Raw genomic sequence first — 18,469 nt, forward strand, 5'->3', positions numbered from 1 at the left:
TACAATAGGTCGATTCTCTCTCTCCTACACCAGGTCGACTCTTTCTCCTACAATAGGTCGATTCTCTCTCTCCTACACCTGGTCGACTGTCTCTCCTACAATAGGTCGATTCTCTCTCCTAGACCAGGTCGACGTTCTCTCTCCTACACCAGGTCGACTCTCTCTCCTACACCAGGTCGAGCTCTTTCTCCTACACCAGATCGACTCTCTATCCTACACCAGGTCGACTCTTTCTCCTACACCAGGTCGACTCTTTCTCCTACACCAGGGCGACTCTCTCTCCTACACCAGGGCAACGAACTCTGACCCTCCGTGTGTGCTGAGGAAGGCATTCTGTCTTGGTGGTCCAGGCGGCTATTCACGTTCCCTTGTTGACTCTGTGGCCACAATACCGGGAATAATGGACTTGGCGAGGTCATGTGTTATCCTGACGAAGGTGATGGTGTTGGGGGAGGGGGTGTTGGAGGCGAGGTGGTGATGGTGGAGAAGATGATGGGGGGGGTTGGGGAGTCATATGTCTTATCCTGAAAAAAGGATGGTGGTTTGGTGATGAGGTTGGAGAGGAAGGAGGGAAGGAGGGGGAGGAGGGTGGGGGGAGGGTTGGGGAAAGGGAGAGGATGGTGGATGAGCAAAGGGAGAGTGATGAGGTTGGTAAGAAAGGTGAAAGGGTGGGGAAGGAGAGGAAGGAGGAGGGGGGCGGACTGCGGAAACTACAATAATAAACATGAGAATGAGCAGAAGGTCATCACCAGAATGTTGACCCAGCTGGTGGACACGCGAGGGCCAGGTCATCGTGCTAAGGTCATTGGCTGGCTCTGGGGGAGGGGAGGGGGAGGCGATCTTAGGTCATATGGGGTCACTCCTAATGAAAACACAGTCACCTCTCTTGATAGTTCACAACCTAACCAAAAATTAGTACTGAGGTCAAATACTAATGGTCTCCAGTACTACATGGTTAAGTTCGATTAAGTTGGGTCAAAGTAAGATAAAATGGATCATATTAGGTGAATATGAGTTAAGTTGTGTTAAGGTAGGTTAAGTCAAGGTGTATTTTGACTCATACATTACGACAAGAACATATCAGCCTTTTTGTATGTATATATGTATGTATGTATGTATGTATGTATGTATGTATGTATGTATGTATGTATGTATGTATGTATATGTATGTATGTATATGTATGTATGTATGTCCATTTTACAATCCCACAAGGCAGACACTGTTCCATTTCTATAATAATAATAATAATAATAATAATAATAATAATAATAATAATAATAATAATAATAATAATTAGTTTAGTAAATCAACTCACAAAACCCATCTTTAAAACTCTGCAACAACCCACCGCTTTGCATACTGAGACTGAAGATTGCAATTCTTAAGAAAATGATGATCTTGAAATGGTCGCATCTTCTCAGTCAATATTCAGAATACATCGGTGGCAGACAGACAGACAAAGAGAAATGGATTGTTAGTGGAGAGGAGAGAGAGAGAGAGAGAGAGAGAGAGAGAGAGAGAGAGAGAGAGAGAGAGAGAGAGAGAGAGAGAGAGAGAGAGAGAGAGAGAGAGAGAGAATCATTTGTTATTCATAGCTAGCATGATCTTATAGCCTTTGCGAACTATTATGTATACGATTATATACATACATACATTAAATATTCATGAACAACCTCCCAAAACGATAACTCAAATTTGCATGCTGACCGTAATCTCATCAACGATAAATATTCAGACGTGATTTAAGTTAACATATTAAAACATTGAACAGAGAGGCGAAAAGAGAAGACAGCTATCAAAGGGGGTCAAGATAACACTGGTTAGGTTAGGTTAAAAGTGGGTTAAGTTAGGTTTAGTTCGGTTTGCTCTGGTTAGGGGTTACGTGATGTTAGGTTAGGTTTTAATTCGGTTATGTTTAGTTAAAGGTACATAAGGTTAGGTTAGGTTAGGTTGGGTTGGGTTGGGTTGGGTTGGGTTGTGTTGGGTTAGGTCTTATGGCATTCAGTTGTAACCTTTAACTTACTTGGAACCAATACGAAATTATTCAAACTTGCTCCATGTACAGTATGTCCGCCCTGTTACCCTAGTTTAAGAACAGACTAGCGGAAACATGCACTTTTAGCTGATAATCCTAAAGAACCAATTTAGCGATGCCCTGACAACGATCGGTCTAGGACTCTAAGCCACGGTGTGTAAAAAATTACTATTAGACGGATATAAAGCCTCGTCGCTGATTGGCCATTAACTAGAAACTTGGCAAGGATCAAGCCAATCACCACCACGAATGCGGGAGTTATATCACAAGTTCATACCATAAAAATCAAAGGTGGTGCGGGGAGGTCAACAGCGCCATGTACCTTCCTTCATCCTGTTACGTCTTGAAGAGTTACGACAAAGACAAGCAAGCGATCGTCGACCATAGATTCCACCTCTTAATGAATGACACATGGAAACTACGCCAGACGAACACTTGCCCACAGTGACGTTATTTTAATAACACCACCAACATCATTTACAACCTAACACTCACACAGACACTATGTACGCCAGGCTAACGTTCTCCCACCATCTACCAGCAGTGGCGTTTATACAAGCTAATAATAGCCCCCTCGAAATTTCATCCATCTTGTAGGAGTTATGTCGCGGTGAAAAAAAGTTACGCCAGGCGGCCAATCGCTTGTCTTCTGTCAGTAGTTACGACTGTTGTGAATGACGAGGATTGGCATGTTGGGAGGTGATGCATCTTGGTGATGATCGAGCGGCCTACATCCATCCTCCCTCACTCACCCACCTGCCTCCCCGTGTCTCACCCAGGAACTCAGGTGTAAATGGTGTCAAGTCGGCGGGTGAGGAATGTAATATCTGGCTAACATATATAGAGTGATCGCTGGGTTGGTTATGGGTCACTGACAACTAAATAACTAGGATGGTTTGGGCAGTAGTGGACCTCTGTTGTTTATCTCTGACAGGTAGAAGGGAGTAATTAGGAAGGTGTAATAATAATAATAATAATAATAATAATAATAATAATAATAATAATAATAATAATAATAATAATAATAATAATAATAACAACAATAATAATAATAATAATAATAATAATAATAATAATAATAACAACAATAATAATAATAACAATAATAATAAATAATAATAATAATAATAATAAATAATAATCAACAGTTCACCAGGTAGTTAGGAACATAGTGAGGGGAATATTAAATCCTTTCTTGTTAGTCGTGTGGCCATCATCATCAACCTAAGTGTTAAAAGAGTTTCAACAAGTCGATATATTGAAGATGAACTTGAACCTGTCCTTCCCCTCACCTATTATACCTGTTCACACCTGCGTCACCTCTTGGGCACCAGGTAGGTATTAGGAAGGTACTGGCCAAGTATTGGGTAGGTAATGAGGAGGTATTGAGCAGGTATTAAACAGGTACTAGACAGGTACTGAGGAGGTATTGAGCAGGTACTAGGCAGGTATTGAGCAGGTACTGAGGAGGTATTGAGCAGGTACTGAGGAGGTATTGAGCAGGTACTAGGCAGGTATTGAAGAGGTATTGAGCAGGTATTGGGTAGGTTATTGAGCAGGTACTAGACAGGTACTGAGGAGATAATGAGTAGGTACTGGGTAGGTATTGAGCAGGTATTGAACAGGTACTGAACAGGTATTGAGCAGGTATTTTGCAGGTTTTGAGGTGTTGAGCAGGTAATGAGCAGGTACTGGACAGGTATTGAGCAGGTACTGGGCAGGTATTGAGCAGGTACTGGGCAGATATTGAGCAGTTACTACGCAGGTACTAATCAGTTGGTACTACAGCGCGCTACACTAACAGTACAGTGTCACGAATGGTTGATCGTCATCGACTATGTGATTAAGTACTTGCTGGATGACGTCACAAGCCACATGTTTAGACATATACATGGTGACGTCATTTAGCACCTGAATGACGTCATCAAATACGCGTTAACAATAATTATTGAATGATGTCATCAACAACGTGTTTATACAGTTTATTTACTGAATCACTTCATCAGTCCTGATCAGAAAAGAACCTAAAAGAAAACAACGATCATCTATACTTAGATATTATTTTCCTGATGACGTCATTGATCAGATACTCAAGTGCTGACGTCATCATAGAGTGGCTGACGCTACTGATCAAATATGAAAAAACTGAGTGATGACGTCATAATTGTTTCTAAGAACTTTGTGACACGTTTACGGTATGTGTACAGTAAAGCAGCCAGTGTACAGGGTTAGGTTAGGTTACTTTAGGTTAGGTTAGGTTAGGTTAGGTTTGGTTAGGTTAGGTTGCTTTAGGTTAGGTTAGGTTAGGTTAGGTTAGGTTACTTTAGGTTAGGTTAGGTTAGGTTACTTTAGGTTAGGTTAGGTTACTTTAGGTTTGGTTAGGTTAGGTTGCTTTAGGTTAGGTTACTTTAGGTTAGGTTAGGTTACTTTAGGTTAGGTTAGGTTACTTTAGGTTAGGTTAGACAAGCAATAGTATGGTACAGTATGTCTCTATACTTGTTGAGGCGTACAGTAGCTGGTGAACACATTCCAGCCTCGGGGTGGTCAGGTATGTGCTCAACATACACCTGACCTTCTTCACATCTCTCCACTGTGGGTATATACGATAAGTTCCTTCCATATATCCTCCTTTAACAGTTGAGTCTAATCTTTTATCAATTCTATCCCCCCCTTTTAATATTTCATTCACTGATTTATTCATTTTTATCACTTCCCTTTTTTAGTACTTTTAATCTCTCATTCTCGTCGCTTTTGTTAATTCTTCTTCATTTCCTTTATTCGGCCTTTGATTATATTATTTTAGCATCGGTTTTATTTCTAGTTTTATTTATTATTATCTTTCTTTACTATTTATTCCCAACATTTTCATTCTCCTCCTTCATCACCTATCTTTGGCGCTCTGTTTTTGGCTCCTATCTTTAGCGCCCTGTTCTTGACTCCTATCTTTAGCGCCCTGTTCTTGTCTCCTATCTTTAGCGCCCTGTTCTTGTCTCCTATCTTTAGCGCCCTGTTCTTGTCTCCTATCTTTAGCGCCCTGTTCTTGTCTCCTATCTTTAGCGTCCTGTTTCTACCTCCTTGCTTTACCGCCTCTCACATTACAATGACCAACAGATCACTTACCCCCAAATCATTGTCCGGGATGTTTTCGAGGGTGGATGGAAGATCTCCGAGACTCGCCTTGGACTCCTGGTTGTGAAGGACCTCATCCTGGGGCGTGATGGGTTTGGAGGACGCAGCGGACCCCATTCCGGAGGAGGAGGAAGCCGAGGAGGTCAACCTTACTACCTCTAGACCTTCAAGCGACGACTCTAATTTCTTTTGTGCGTCTATCACCGTGATCGGTTTTAGTTCTTTACTCTCGCCACAGCCCATGCCGTCTGTGGGGCGTGGGTAGAAGGTGGTGTGGGTCCGTTTGGAGTAGTAGGCGGTGGGTGGTGTGGGTAGAGGTGGTTAGGTAAGTGTGGGTGAGAGGAAAGAGACGTAGATGAAGAAAAGGAGGAAGAAATAGGTGAAGGTGAGAAGGTGTGAAGAGTTTGCAGAAATTGTAAGTGTTGAGTTAACAAAGGTAGGATAAAAGTGGGTATGGATGGGAGGGAGATGTGGGGTACGGGCGGGCGTGGGAGGAGGACAAGACACTGAGCAAATGTGGGCGGAGATCGTAGAATACTAAGTGTAGTAATAAAGTACAAAGTCCTCGGAATATCCACAATACACACAGATCTTACAGGAATAAAGATCCAGTCACTTTTAGTTATAAGGTAAAAAGTGTGTATAGTGCGCAGATTCGGCGGTGAAACGATGAATCAACTTTACACTCTCTCTCTAGGTTAACACAGTATCAAGAATGTACGCGATATCTGACAAACTTTTCCCTCAAACAATTGGTACGTTTATGTCACACACAGAACAATTTCTCTTTTATAAGGTTCATCTTTGTACAGTGTATAGAGATGTTTTCCTAAACTCCACTTCATATTTCCAAGATGCGTCAGTATATACAACGAAACAAGTTACTGAATGAATCAAACTTCTGTCAACACTTCACGATGCCGATGAATCACTTTTAAACTTCAACACCAACAGTGTCTTTATGGGTTATATCACGTTCAGGTCTGTCTTCATCTTGTCTTGCTCCTAGATCCAAAATATCACCAGCTATTCATCAAATATCCAGATGAAATTAACAGAGACTATATCGGTCCATGAGACTCATACCACATGACGTGAGCGACTGAAGACTTGAAGGAACGCGCGCGGTGGTGTTCTAGCTCAGTGCATGACCCGTTTTCTCTCATGCACAAGCACAGAAAACCAGCATTTCAACCCTAAACGTATAAATATAAGTGAAAAAGCTAGACTTAATACACATATGAGAACAAAATATATTACAAAATCAAAACCAAGTTACTCAAAATATAGATTGTTTTAGAATTGGTAAAGATTATAGTTCGTTCATCCATATAACATCCGTCTGTGTAGGTGTAAACAGGAGAAAACGGAGACGTGTGTGATTTTCACCATGGCAACGACGTAAATAACATGCCGGCGTGAGCGGGTCAATCAATATTCCAATTAATATATTGAAGGTGGTTCTTACTTCTCGTGCTCACTACTGCAAACACATTTGCCATCATTACAAACAATGTTGACATGTGCGGCCAACAGTGTGGACTAGAACACAAAAGAATATTTACCCGACGCTGCTGCTAGTTAACGCGTGTATGATGTTATTACTAGTAAGTATATAATATAACTCTTAATAATAATTTCATGCTTGTGATATTCATTGAAGGCCTTCACTATATGGATCTCTTGGTCTACTGCCACAACACCAATAAAAGGTTTATTTTGTATTACCCAAGAGGAAATGATTCTGTGATAGGCCGTACAAACTGTGAATTAAGAGCTGTGAGTTTTACACGTCCCCCCGAGAGCCTGTGAGTCATGGTTCCAGGATGAACAACACTGTCGACACTGGCGTCTTATTTAACATGATTTTTGTTGTTACTTCTTTAACACGATTAATTCCGTGACACTCAAGATATTTTTAAGCTTGGATTTTCGAAATGCAGCTAATGTAAAATTGAGTCATGTTGCTTATAGGAATTTCATGTTCAGCTTCCTGCAAAAAAAAACAACAACATCGACGCGAGCCGTTGGCACGCGAATAGGCAGACAGAACAAGTTGCGGCCGCTGGCAACTAGCTGGTGAAAGCTGAGGCGGGCGTCGGGCCGACAGTCAGCTGGTCGACTCGCCGACGTCAGGTGACCCACCAGGTGCGCACAGGTAAGTTGAGGGGAAAGAGTGAGGGGGGAAATACCTGTCCAATTAACATCGGATCTACCCGGAGACTCATATTCGTGTAAGATGACTACAAGTGATGTACTGTAGAGGGAGAAGTGAGGAGTGATATTGACGAAGACCGAGCCCCACTGGTGGTGGTGAGGTCGATGTGGAGGGGCAGTAGGTTGGGTTTTTGACGGTCATTTTTGCGTGTCATGAGAAGTGACGCTCTGTAGTGACCACTAAGGGAGGGGATGAGGCCCCTCAGCCATTTTCTTCAAACCCTCCAGTGTGACGAAGGAGTAAGGGGAGAGGGTTAGAGGCGAATGGGTGAGGGGGAGCAGACGACTACTGTCAGGCCCTCATAACGTCCCCCAGAACAACATGGTCTTCACCTCATCTGTTTAATACACCCAGTGATCCACGCGACACATCGAACATTACACATCGTTTGATAAAAGAGCCTTAAATGTATACTCTGATTACGACAAGAGAACACACCGCTTCTCTTGCCTGTATCCATGAGCCAAGTGAGTGACCATTGTAGCAGATGATCTTTAATATATCACGTGATTCATCGAGAGTGTCATACATCGTCGTAAATCCGTATATTGACTATTATTAGTGTAGATCCTTTCTCCTGTGCCCTCACTCAGCTGACACCCAGTAGTGTGTCATACACTATGAGTCAACCTCTGATGGAAAATGTCCCGAAATCTGTGTGTGACATAAAAGTACCAATTATTTGAAGGAAAAGTTTGTTAGAATCTCGTACATTCTTGATACAATGTCTCCCCAAATTTATATGATAATCTGAGCATCGACCAATATTTGGATAACTCGTCCTGAATCTGTGTCTTAGATGTTATATATACACTTACATCACCTCCCTGTGACCAGTGTGACACAGTACCACCTAATGTATGATCTCCGATATACCTTGGTCTGCCATACAAATATATGTCGCCATTTTCGTGTCCTGTTCACCCTTCACCACCCTTAAACTCTGGTGACTGCTGTGCTCGACCAATAATCCCCCAGGTGTTGTGTGATCATGAGGTTGTCTGCGTGACCAACTCTGTAGTAAGCCACGTGAACCTCTCCCTCCCTGCTTGACACACACCCATCGATTGACGGCAGGGCGGCCGGAACGTTTACAGCTGCCAACGTTGAGACGATAATTTTGTCAGCTGTTGCTGGAAACCTTAGTGAAAACGTTAGCTACATTAACGATATTCGTACTGAAATCGCTGATGATGGCGATGACAGCTATGACAAACGTAAATTAGATTACATCATTAAGAGAGTCGCTGTGACATTACTGCTATTGAATCTGTGTGTACCTGCGCTGTCGTTTCTCTAAGTTAATGACATACAAATATTGATACATTAGTTCTATATTCGCTAAAATCAACATTAAATAAATAAATATACAGATACATAGACTACAAGAAAATTAGCAAGAAACGGTAAGACGAGTCGAGGTTATAGGGACATACAGTAAGTTATATATTTTGGTTATGGCAGAGATTTATTATAAGCTGTGTGTTTATATATGGAAGACGGGTTCAGTTCACCAGACGGTTCCTCTTTATAACGTGCATAATATGTACAATCAAGAGTACACGAGCGTTTTCATACACACGAAGATACAGAAAGCAACATACACATACACACATAAATACAAACACACACACTCCTACACATGCACACAAACACACAGACTCTTACATAAACACACATGCACACACAAGCGCGCGCACACACACACACACACACAACTTAATAATCTACAGCTATTAAATTCACATTTCAAATGGAATTAAATAAAAAAACATATTTATTTTCAGCCCAACAGAGATTTTGCTGTACACTGTTATGTAAATCACGGTTCATTACTTGGAAACCACAGCCCTCTGGCACACTGTAAATCACGTGTCATTTTGTAACCTCGCCACCAATTACTTCTCATTACAGCTTGATAACACTTATTTTACCGAGTCAACTGGTTATTTAGGCACAATTCATTTACAGCCTAAAACGTTTATCAGGTTTTTCTTACAGCGTTGTCATGTTAGTGAAAAAGAACAACCGCATTCCTTATTCTGTGTACCTGTTATTTGTGTACCTGTGTCTGTACTTGTAGATTTACCTGTGTCTGTACTTGTAGATTTACCTGTGTCTGGACTTGTAGATTTACCTGTGTCTGTACTTGTAGATTTACCTGTGTCTGGACTTGTAGATTTACCTGTGTCTGTACTTGTAGATTTACCTGTGTCTGTACTTGTAGATTTACCTGTGTCTGTACTTGTAGATTTACCTGTGTCTGGACTTGTAGATTTAACTGTGTCTGTACTTGTAGATTTACCTGTGTCTGGACTTGTAGATTTACCTGTGTCAGGACTTGTAGATTTTTCCTCAGTTTGGTCTTGTGTTTGTATCTGTACCTGTATAATTAACCTGTACTGTACTTGGATATGGTGGTGTTTGTGCCTGTACTTGTATTTTTACCTATCTTGTATCTGTACCTGAACTTGTACCTGTATATTTACCTATATCCTGTCTTGTGGTGACCCAGTGATAATAGTATTGGTGATTTAGTTAAATTTTAGTGATTTTAATATTGGTGATCGAAGACAAATGCTGGTGATCGTAAAGGGAAAAAAAAGTGATGATCCTGAAATAATAGTATTGGTGATGGAAAATCTGGTGACTTTCAAGAAATAATACTGGCGATCTTCATAAATATTTTGGTGACCATGTAGAAACAGTTCTGGTGATCGATGATGATGTTCATAGCAGTGAAAAAAAAATAATAAACACTGAACTAATAACTGCTTGATGTTATAAATGTTCGTAACCTTATGGAAACACTGCTGGTGATCTAGACAAATGATGTTTACCGTGAAGGAAGAATACTGGGTAGCTAAACACTGCTGGTGATGTTGATGAAATAATAATATTGAGTTAGAAAATAATGGTGACCTTTAAAATTTTGATGATCTTGAAGAAATAACATTGGTGACTTAGAAAGTGTTGGTGATACAAATACAGGTGATCGTGGCCATTATTTCCTTCAATTTCTCTTCTTCCTTGATATTTATTTTGCCATTAATTATTATAATTATCCGGGAACCATTAATTTCCTTAACGGGATTTCGATCCGGAATGTAACTTAACTTAATTTAACCAATTTAACTACACTACACCTAACTTAATCTACCCAAACTCAAAACCTAACCTAACCTAGCCAAGGCCAACCTAACCTATCCCAGGACCTAACTTAACCTACCCTTAACTAGCGCAAAGTGGAATATATTAAAATAATTAACCTTTAAGTTGTGTTTATTCAGGTTAAGTGATTAATTATTATTGAACCATAGTAATGTTGTTGTATCTCTCTCTCTCTCTCTCTCTCTCTCTCTCTCTCTCTCTCTCTCTCTTTCAAAAACAGACTGTCACACTATACCACACTGCTAACCACACTGTTAGCCACATTGCTAACCACACTAACGACCACACTGTCAGCCACACTGTCAGCCACCCCACATGGATTTTATCACCAGACTGGGTCACGAGTCTCACTGGATCACTACGTCCAGCCACTGTCCTCCTGACAACACTACGTCCAGCCACTGTGCTCCTGACAACACTACGTCCTGCCACTGTGCTCCTGACATCACTACGTCCAGCCACTGTGCTCCTGACATCACTACGTCCAGCCTCTGTGCTCTTGACAACACTGCGTCCTGCCACTGCGCTCCTGACAACCACTGCGCTCCTGACAACACACTACTGACAACACGTCCAGCCACTGTGCTCCTGACAACACTACGTCCTGCCACTGTGCTCCTGACAACACTACGTCCAGCCACTGTGCCCTGACAACATTACGTCCAGCCACTGTGCTCCTGACAACACTACGTCCTGCCACTGTGCTCCTGACAACACTACGTCCAGCCACTGTGCTCCTGACAACACTACGTCCTGCCACTGTGCTCCTGACATCACTACGTCCTGCCACTGTGCTCCTGACAACCTTCCCTCTTTAAACATCGACCGGGCAAATATTTTATCCTGAAACTATAAACTATATCTCTCTGGCAACACTAAGCTGTCTCTGGCAACACTAAGCTGTCTCTCTGGTAACACTAAACTGTCTTTCTGGCAACACTCAACTGTCTCTGGCAACACTAAACTGTCTTTGTGGTAACACTAAACTGTCTCTCTCTGGTAACACTAAACTATCTCTCTCTGGTAACACTAAGCTGTCTCAGGCACCACTAAAATGTCTCTCTGGCAACACTCAACTGTCTCTCTGGCAACACTAAGAGGTCTCTCAGGTAACACTAAACTATCTCTCTGGCAACACTAAGCTGTCTCTGGCAACACTAAGACAGAGTGAGAATCGTTACTTTTTATCCCATGATAGCGGGCTCTGTGTCTGTAGTGTGTCCCATCGTGGTGAATCCTGAAGGGGAGGAGAAGGGATCGTCTTCAAACATGATAGGTAGGAGTTGATGATAGGCATGATGCGTCTGGTGTGTGTGTGTGTGTGTGTGTGTGTGTGTGTGTGTGTGTGTGTGTGTGTGTGTGTGTGTGTGTGTGTGTGTGTGTGTGTGTGTGTGTGTGTGTGTGTGTGTGTGTGTGTGTCAGTAAGTGAAGGTGTTAGCAGCCTGCAGGGTGTTCGTGTAGAACCTCATGTGCGTTGATGTGCACCAGTGTGTGAATATCCTCGCGTGTGGTTAAAGACCGTGTGTGCACATGACGGAATAATGTTACGCATGTGCACAGTCACTGACATACTTTCACAGTCCCTTCGCCTACACACACACACACGAAACTTTTCCTCTTTCAATTTCGCTCTTTTCTGCACATTCCCCTACTCTCGTACTCTCTCTAAAACATTATCTTTCATTTGCTCTCAATGTCTCACTTTCTTTCTCTACCACACTGCACTTCTCTCAAACTCTATCGTTTTATTTTTCTTATACTCCTTCTCAAATTCTTTCCTTTTCCATTTTTTTCACAGAGAGAGAGAGAGAGAGAGAGAGAGAGAGAGAGACGGGGGGGGGGGCATGTGTAGGGACTCTGCATATAATATAATGGTTCATTTTTCTGCTGTTAATTATCAAGAGGATCATTAGTAAGAATTAAGTTCAGGTTAATTACAGGTGTGGATCATCGCCACCTTGACTGATGTTCTCCAGGTATTACGTCATAAGTGTACCGTTATTACGATGTAATTGTTTAAACGACTTGTGTACGTAACTCTGAGATCATATGTGCGTAACTTTGAGAACATGTGCGTAACTCTGAGAACATGTGTGCGTACGTCTGAGAACATATGTGCGTAACTTTGAGAACATGTGTGTATACCTCTGATAACATATGTGCGTAACTTTGAGAACATGTGTATGTATCGTGAACAGTTTTGATCAGCGTGTGTGTGCGTGACCAATACAATGTAGAGGAGTGGTACCATGATCTCGTATGTACACCAACTATTTCAATGTCAGTGACCCCTTCTTTGTGTGTGCGAGAGAGTACATGTGTGTGTGTGTGTGTGTGTGTGTGTGTGTGTGTGTGTGTGTGTGTGTGTGTATACAAATAATAATAAACAAAAGTAGAAAAGGTTATGTTTAGTTCGACTAAAACTAACAAGCTGTTGTCATAAATTATGTAAACACGACCAGCAATCGATGTTGTTGCTTCTCCCTTAACTATACCACGGCACCTTAGTACAGCGTAACCATTAGTACTACGTCACACACACACACACACACACACACACACACACACACACACACTGGAAAAAATAAATCTTCTTCGGTCTAAAGTAACTGTGGAGATAAAAACAAAATATATAGACTTTAAAGAATATATTTATATGAATGCTTAAGAGTTGTAGTGTATCCTAAGAATAAAAACAGTACAAGAGAGAGAGAGAGTTAATCGATGATCACAAAGTATATTCAATATCACTTCATCAGTAAGGTCAACTCTGTCTGTTGCCCTGACACGCGAACCTTACTTTCACGGCCACCACCACATAAAATAATAATAATAATAATAATAATAATAATAATAATAATAATAATAATAATAATAGTAATAGTAATAGTAATAATAATAATAATAATAATAATAATAATAATAATAATAATAATAATAATAATAATAATAATAATAATAATAATAATAATAATAATAATAATAATAATAAATGAAATCTCATCAACCTGCACTCTCGATCAAAATATCACCTTTTGCCTTCTTTCTTCGGGTCCTTCACTTCTTTCTTCAATTCTTTCTTCCTTCAGACTCTTCATCCCGCAACACAAAGGAGTCGCTGAATCCACAATACCTCATCAAATATAAACTAAATCCCTCAATCTAACATCAATTCCCCATTACAGAAGGTGGATCAATATATTAATTAAGTAGTATTATATCCACACCTCGTAATAAGTCAATAATACGGTCAATAATAAGTGCAATAATAAGGGAATCGTTTGCCATTGTTTGTGTACCTGGCCTATCTATGTATTATTTAGATACTTTCACTGGCTATATTGAGGCGCAATCAAAGTGAGCTTGTATGCCGATTTTACTGAATAAACATGTATATATGTATGTATGTATGTATATATATGTATGTATGTATGTATGTATGTACGTCAGCCACTTTGGTTCAGACTGCTAACGTACGGGTGACTCTCCGCTTCGTTCCGTCATTCAGTGGAGTCATTGATTTTAGACACTTGCGCGTGGTGAATCTTTTTGTAAGGGCATCGCACTGTCTTCACGCTCAACGATAGTGTTTAGGAATGAGTAGAGGATAGAGTGAGTGAGTGAGTGAGTGAGTGAGTGAGTGAGATATATAATAATAGAGATAGAGAGAGAAAATAGAGGTAAATGAAAGTGAGAGAAAAGAGAAGAGTGAAGAGGGCGAGGAGAGAGAGAAAGTGAAGAGGGAGAAAAGGGGGAATTAAAAAAGTAAAGAGAGAAAGAAACAGAGGCAAAGAGAGAAAGAAAGAGGTAAAGAGTGAGAGAGAGAAAGGCATAGGTTGTGAGAGGTAGAGAAAAATCCTAAAGAGAGATTCTCCACCATCTTCCACCTTCGTCTGGAATTCAAAACAGGATTTTAAAGTCGGTCGCTTCCTACTAATGTTTAAGAATCAATACCGTCCCCTGTATTGGCTCAGAGGCCTTACTACAACCATTCTTCCAGACCCCGCTCTTCCAGGCCTTACTCTTCCAGGCTCTACTCTTCCAGGCCCTACTCTTCCAGGCTCTACTCTTGCAGGCCCTCCTCTTCCAGACCTTACTCTTCCAGGCCCTACTCTTCCAGGCTCTCCTCTTGCAGGCCCCCCTCTTCCAGACCTTACTCTTCCAGGCCCCACTCCTCCAGATCCTACTCTTCCAGACACCACTTTTTCAGGGTCCAATCTTCCTCATCTTCCTTCAAGCGCTTCTCTTCCTCCTTTTATCACTCATTCCACCTACATTCATTCCAAGTTCCTATTCCAACTTCTCACGCCATAATATTTTTTGGGGGTCTCAGTATCAGTAACTTTCTTTTCCCTATACTTTCATGAGACATTCTATCTCACCCGTTCCTCCATACACGTCCTTCCCATGTCATTTAAGTCTCAACCCTTTCCATTATACCCCTCCCTTCCATGATACCGACCCATAAATCAAGAAACCCCTTCCTCTAAATCTTTTCTAATTTTTCCTTCTTGGCAACCTTTCCCTTCCCTTCCCACTAAATCCTCTCCAATTCTCCCCTTCCTTTTCATGACAATTCCTAATGCTTGCTTCCCTCCCACATCTCTCCAGCATTATCTAATAATACCACACTTTCATTCCATTTTCCTCCAAGCTTTTACCAATCCTGCTCTCTCTCTCTCTCTCTCTCTCTCTCTCTCTCTCTCTCTCTCTCTCTCTCTCTCTCTCTCTCTCTCCACTGCTGTCACTCTTTCTTTTCTACGAACATCAGACAGCCAGACATTTAACAGAAAAGATAAACTTCGTCTGGTTTAGAAATGTCAGTCCTGCAGCTGTTTAATTATTGTTAGACTTGACCTATATTCTGGTAGTACTCTCCCTCTCTCTCTCTCTCTCTCTCTCTCTCTCTCTCTCTCTCCTATTTCTACAACTTCCTCTCGTTCTCCCTCCCATTTCTCTCTTCCCCTTCTCTCAACAACGTCATCTCCCTCTCTCTTTCTCCCCCCCCCCCCCCCCCCCCTCTTTCCTCACACTCCAGGAACCACCGAGACACCATTAACGTTGTATCTCTCGACGCTGTTGTACAATTCGCGGAAGTTTGTGTCTTCATACGAGGAATTTCGAACCCCCACTAGAGCTGGTCTTGGAACCTAACATTCCATATTCTTAACTAACCTAAGCTAACCTAACCTTGACTAATGTAATCTTACCTAACATAGCGTAAAATTAACCTAACCTAACCCAACCATAACCTACTGTAATCTATTCAAATCTAACCCCATATATTTTTAACCTTATTTAGTCTAACCTGACCTATCTCTAACTAATTGGTTAACTTTCTGACTGACTGACAAACTGACTGACTGACTGATCCACTGAAAGAATTTTTTTTTAACAAGGAAGGAGGGAGATGGGGTCGGTCTCCTCCTTCTCCTCCTCCTCCCGCTCTCCTCCCAGTCTGGACTCCTCGATGCACCCTGAGGTCATCGTTTGCCTAGCTCTCCCCTCTACCGCAGCTTATGAAGAAAAAATAAATAAAAAAAATCCTCCTCGCCCTTGTTACTTTTTGTCTGGGTTTAATACATTTTCTCTCTAATTAAATTTCAGTAAAAAGTCATGTTCTTTTTTTTTTCAGCCAGCGTCAGTGTAATTAAAAATTCCTTTCAAGCAAAGATCTTGATTACAAATGGCTCTGAGGCGTCGGAGTGAGATTTACGAGATGTCCAAAAATAACTTGAAATTTTATGGTGTACTGTAGGTTGATGTGTAACCCAGTGTAGTGGGGTAACTTGTGTAGTAGGACGGCCGCTGTGTCTAACTGTCTAACTATGTACGTCTGCTAATTGTGTGTGTGTGTGTGTGTGTGTGTGTACCATATCTCCTGGCTCACATTGACTCACTGACTGGTTTAATGAGAGAGTTTTTCTCCTGTGCCCCCAGCCCGCTCACACCACGGGCCTCCCACTGCACCCCCGCCGACCCATGCAAGCCAGGCGCCCCCCACTAACGCATAAGTATTTAACATTTACTTTATCATATATTTTTTTTTACTGTTAGTTTTTTCACCTCTAATTTTAGTTAACATAAATTATTATTACTTTTTTTACCTTCTGTTTCATTATGAATTTTTATTTCTTTTAACATTTACTTTTTTTTTAACTTTTTATTTAGTTATTTTTATATTTTTATTATATTTGATTTACTGTTAATTGTTACCTTTATTATTTTATTTTTTATTTTTACTTATTTTTTTTACCTTTATTAAAATTTATTCTTTTACCTTCGTTACACATTTGCTCATCTATTTTATGATTTATATTCTTAACTTTTCTTTGCTTTTTACAGATGCGTGATGTCATCCAATCACCTGTCTCTTCAGTCCTTACGGGCGGCCAGCCAAGCCAAGGAGCTGGTGAGTAGACGACTGTGTGTGTGTGTATGTGTGTGTGTGTGTGTGTGTGTACTTAACAAGCACACAACACTTACACACACTAACCTCACCATGACCAACTTTGAATTAAATAAATCAATAAATCACATGACTAATTCAGCCATGAGTCGCTCTGAACTCTGACTTACAGCACACACACACACACACACACACACACACTTTATTATATGTCGAATCATAAACCAATAAAGATTTTCACTTACTTTATACGAAGTTGGTTAATACAAGAGGATGTAGGACACTCAATCACAAAAATAAATCACCTCACAACCATTCAATCACAATAACGAAATCTTAATAAAACAAATAGTTGTATTTTGGTCTATTAAAACGGGGTTACTCCTTAACTATAACCCTCTCAACAATGGTCACTAAACTACCACCACTTCTACCCCGCTATAACACATTAACACACCATTATATAAAATCACAAATGCGGTTATTTAAGTAATTGAGATTAACTATTACTCATTTATCATTTCAAAATCGATCTTACGTGTTATTTGCGGAATCAGATTACAGGAATGATAAATCTTTGTAATTCGGTTCGATTTTGTCATCTGTGGTGATCCAACTCTTATGTCGCGTTTCAGGTCACACGTAAAGTAAACTGAGGATATGATTATCCTTCAATGACAATAATGTTTATATACCAGGTAAGGGAAAACTTACTATAAAGGAGGAATATTGTATTAAGAAAAATATACAGTTAAACTACATTAGAAAAGCTTCAAGTTAATACGTTTAAAGAAAGGTGTAAAATACAAGTAACCCTGTAACAGATTCATGTAATAAAATTTGATGCAAAACTTGGAATAAATGGAACATAGACTCAGCTCCCTTACACCTGCCACGCCCACATCTTTGACCTGGCAGCTCTTGACCTACATTCACTTTCTTAATTCACAGATAAACCTTTCAGCAAGTTTCATGAAAATCCATTCCCTAGATATTTTGTCCAGACACAAATATATAAGATCTTTAAATTATTTCTAACAAAACTAGATCAGAGTTTTAGTGACTAATTCTGAAACAGTTCGTCAAGTATCAACAAATTTGTTCTCTTTGAATCTATTTTTTTTTACACAACACATAAAATCAAATGACTCGTTCATCTTCTGACTGAAACATAATCCTACTGTTGCTTCTCTTCAATTATTACTAATCCCTCTAGTTCCCTGCCTCCCTGCCTCCCTCCCTCAGCTCTACCCCCCCAGAGAGGTGGTGGAGGAGGGGTAGGAACGTGTGCTGGTGATGGAGGTGCTGGTGGTCCTGGTGGAGGTACAGGGGGAGATATACACATGCTGCTGCCTGCCTTGTTACTCCCCCCATGCCAGGTGGGTCACACTTACCGGTATTGATGACCCCACGCCCACACCCACGCCCTAAACGCCCACCCACGCCTAGATGGAGGCACTCCTACACCACCCACGTCCTCCACCATCACCAGCCACGCCCTCCAGG

The 18,469-nt window shown here is 40.9% G+C and overlaps 2 protein-coding genes across 5 annotated transcripts in view; one reads left to right on the top strand and one right to left on the bottom strand.

Moving 5' to 3' along the window:
• Window positions 1-6,276, bottom strand: part of LOC121858529 — a 36,910-nt gene extending 30,634 nt beyond the window's left edge. Inside the window, exon 1 of the mRNA XM_042355003.1 lies at window positions 5,157-6,276. Coding sequence (XP_042210937.1) covers window positions 5,157-5,408 — 252 coding nt within the window. The 5' untranslated portion in view covers window positions 5,409-6,276. The remainder of the gene's footprint in view (window positions 1-5,156) is intronic.
• Window positions 6,277-7,225: 949 nt separating this feature from the next.
• Window positions 7,226-18,469, top strand: part of LOC121858530 (katanin p60 ATPase-containing subunit A-like 2) — a 20,346-nt gene continuing 9,102 nt past the window's right edge. The window contains exons 1-4 of one of the 4 annotated variants that reach the window (XM_042355006.1): window positions 7,298-7,323; window positions 16,495-16,568; window positions 16,900-16,966; window positions 18,209-18,342. In XM_042355006.1, the coding sequence (XP_042210940.1) occupies window positions 16,900-16,966; window positions 18,209-18,342 (201 nt within the window). In that variant the 5' untranslated portion in view covers window positions 7,298-7,323; window positions 16,495-16,568. Of the gene's footprint in view, window positions 7,324-16,494; window positions 16,569-16,899; window positions 16,967-18,208; window positions 18,343-18,469 lie in introns of all 4 variants that reach the window. The other 3 variants (XM_042355004.1, XM_042355007.1, XM_042355008.1) reach the window with 3 other exon arrangements.

The sequence above is a fragment of the Homarus americanus genome, unplaced genomic scaffold (genome assembly GCF_018991925.1).
Source record: "Homarus americanus isolate GMGI-L3 unplaced genomic scaffold, GMGI_Hamer_2.0 scaffold19066, whole genome shotgun sequence".
Lineage (NCBI taxonomy): Eukaryota > Metazoa > Arthropoda > Malacostraca > Decapoda > Nephropidae > Homarus > Homarus americanus.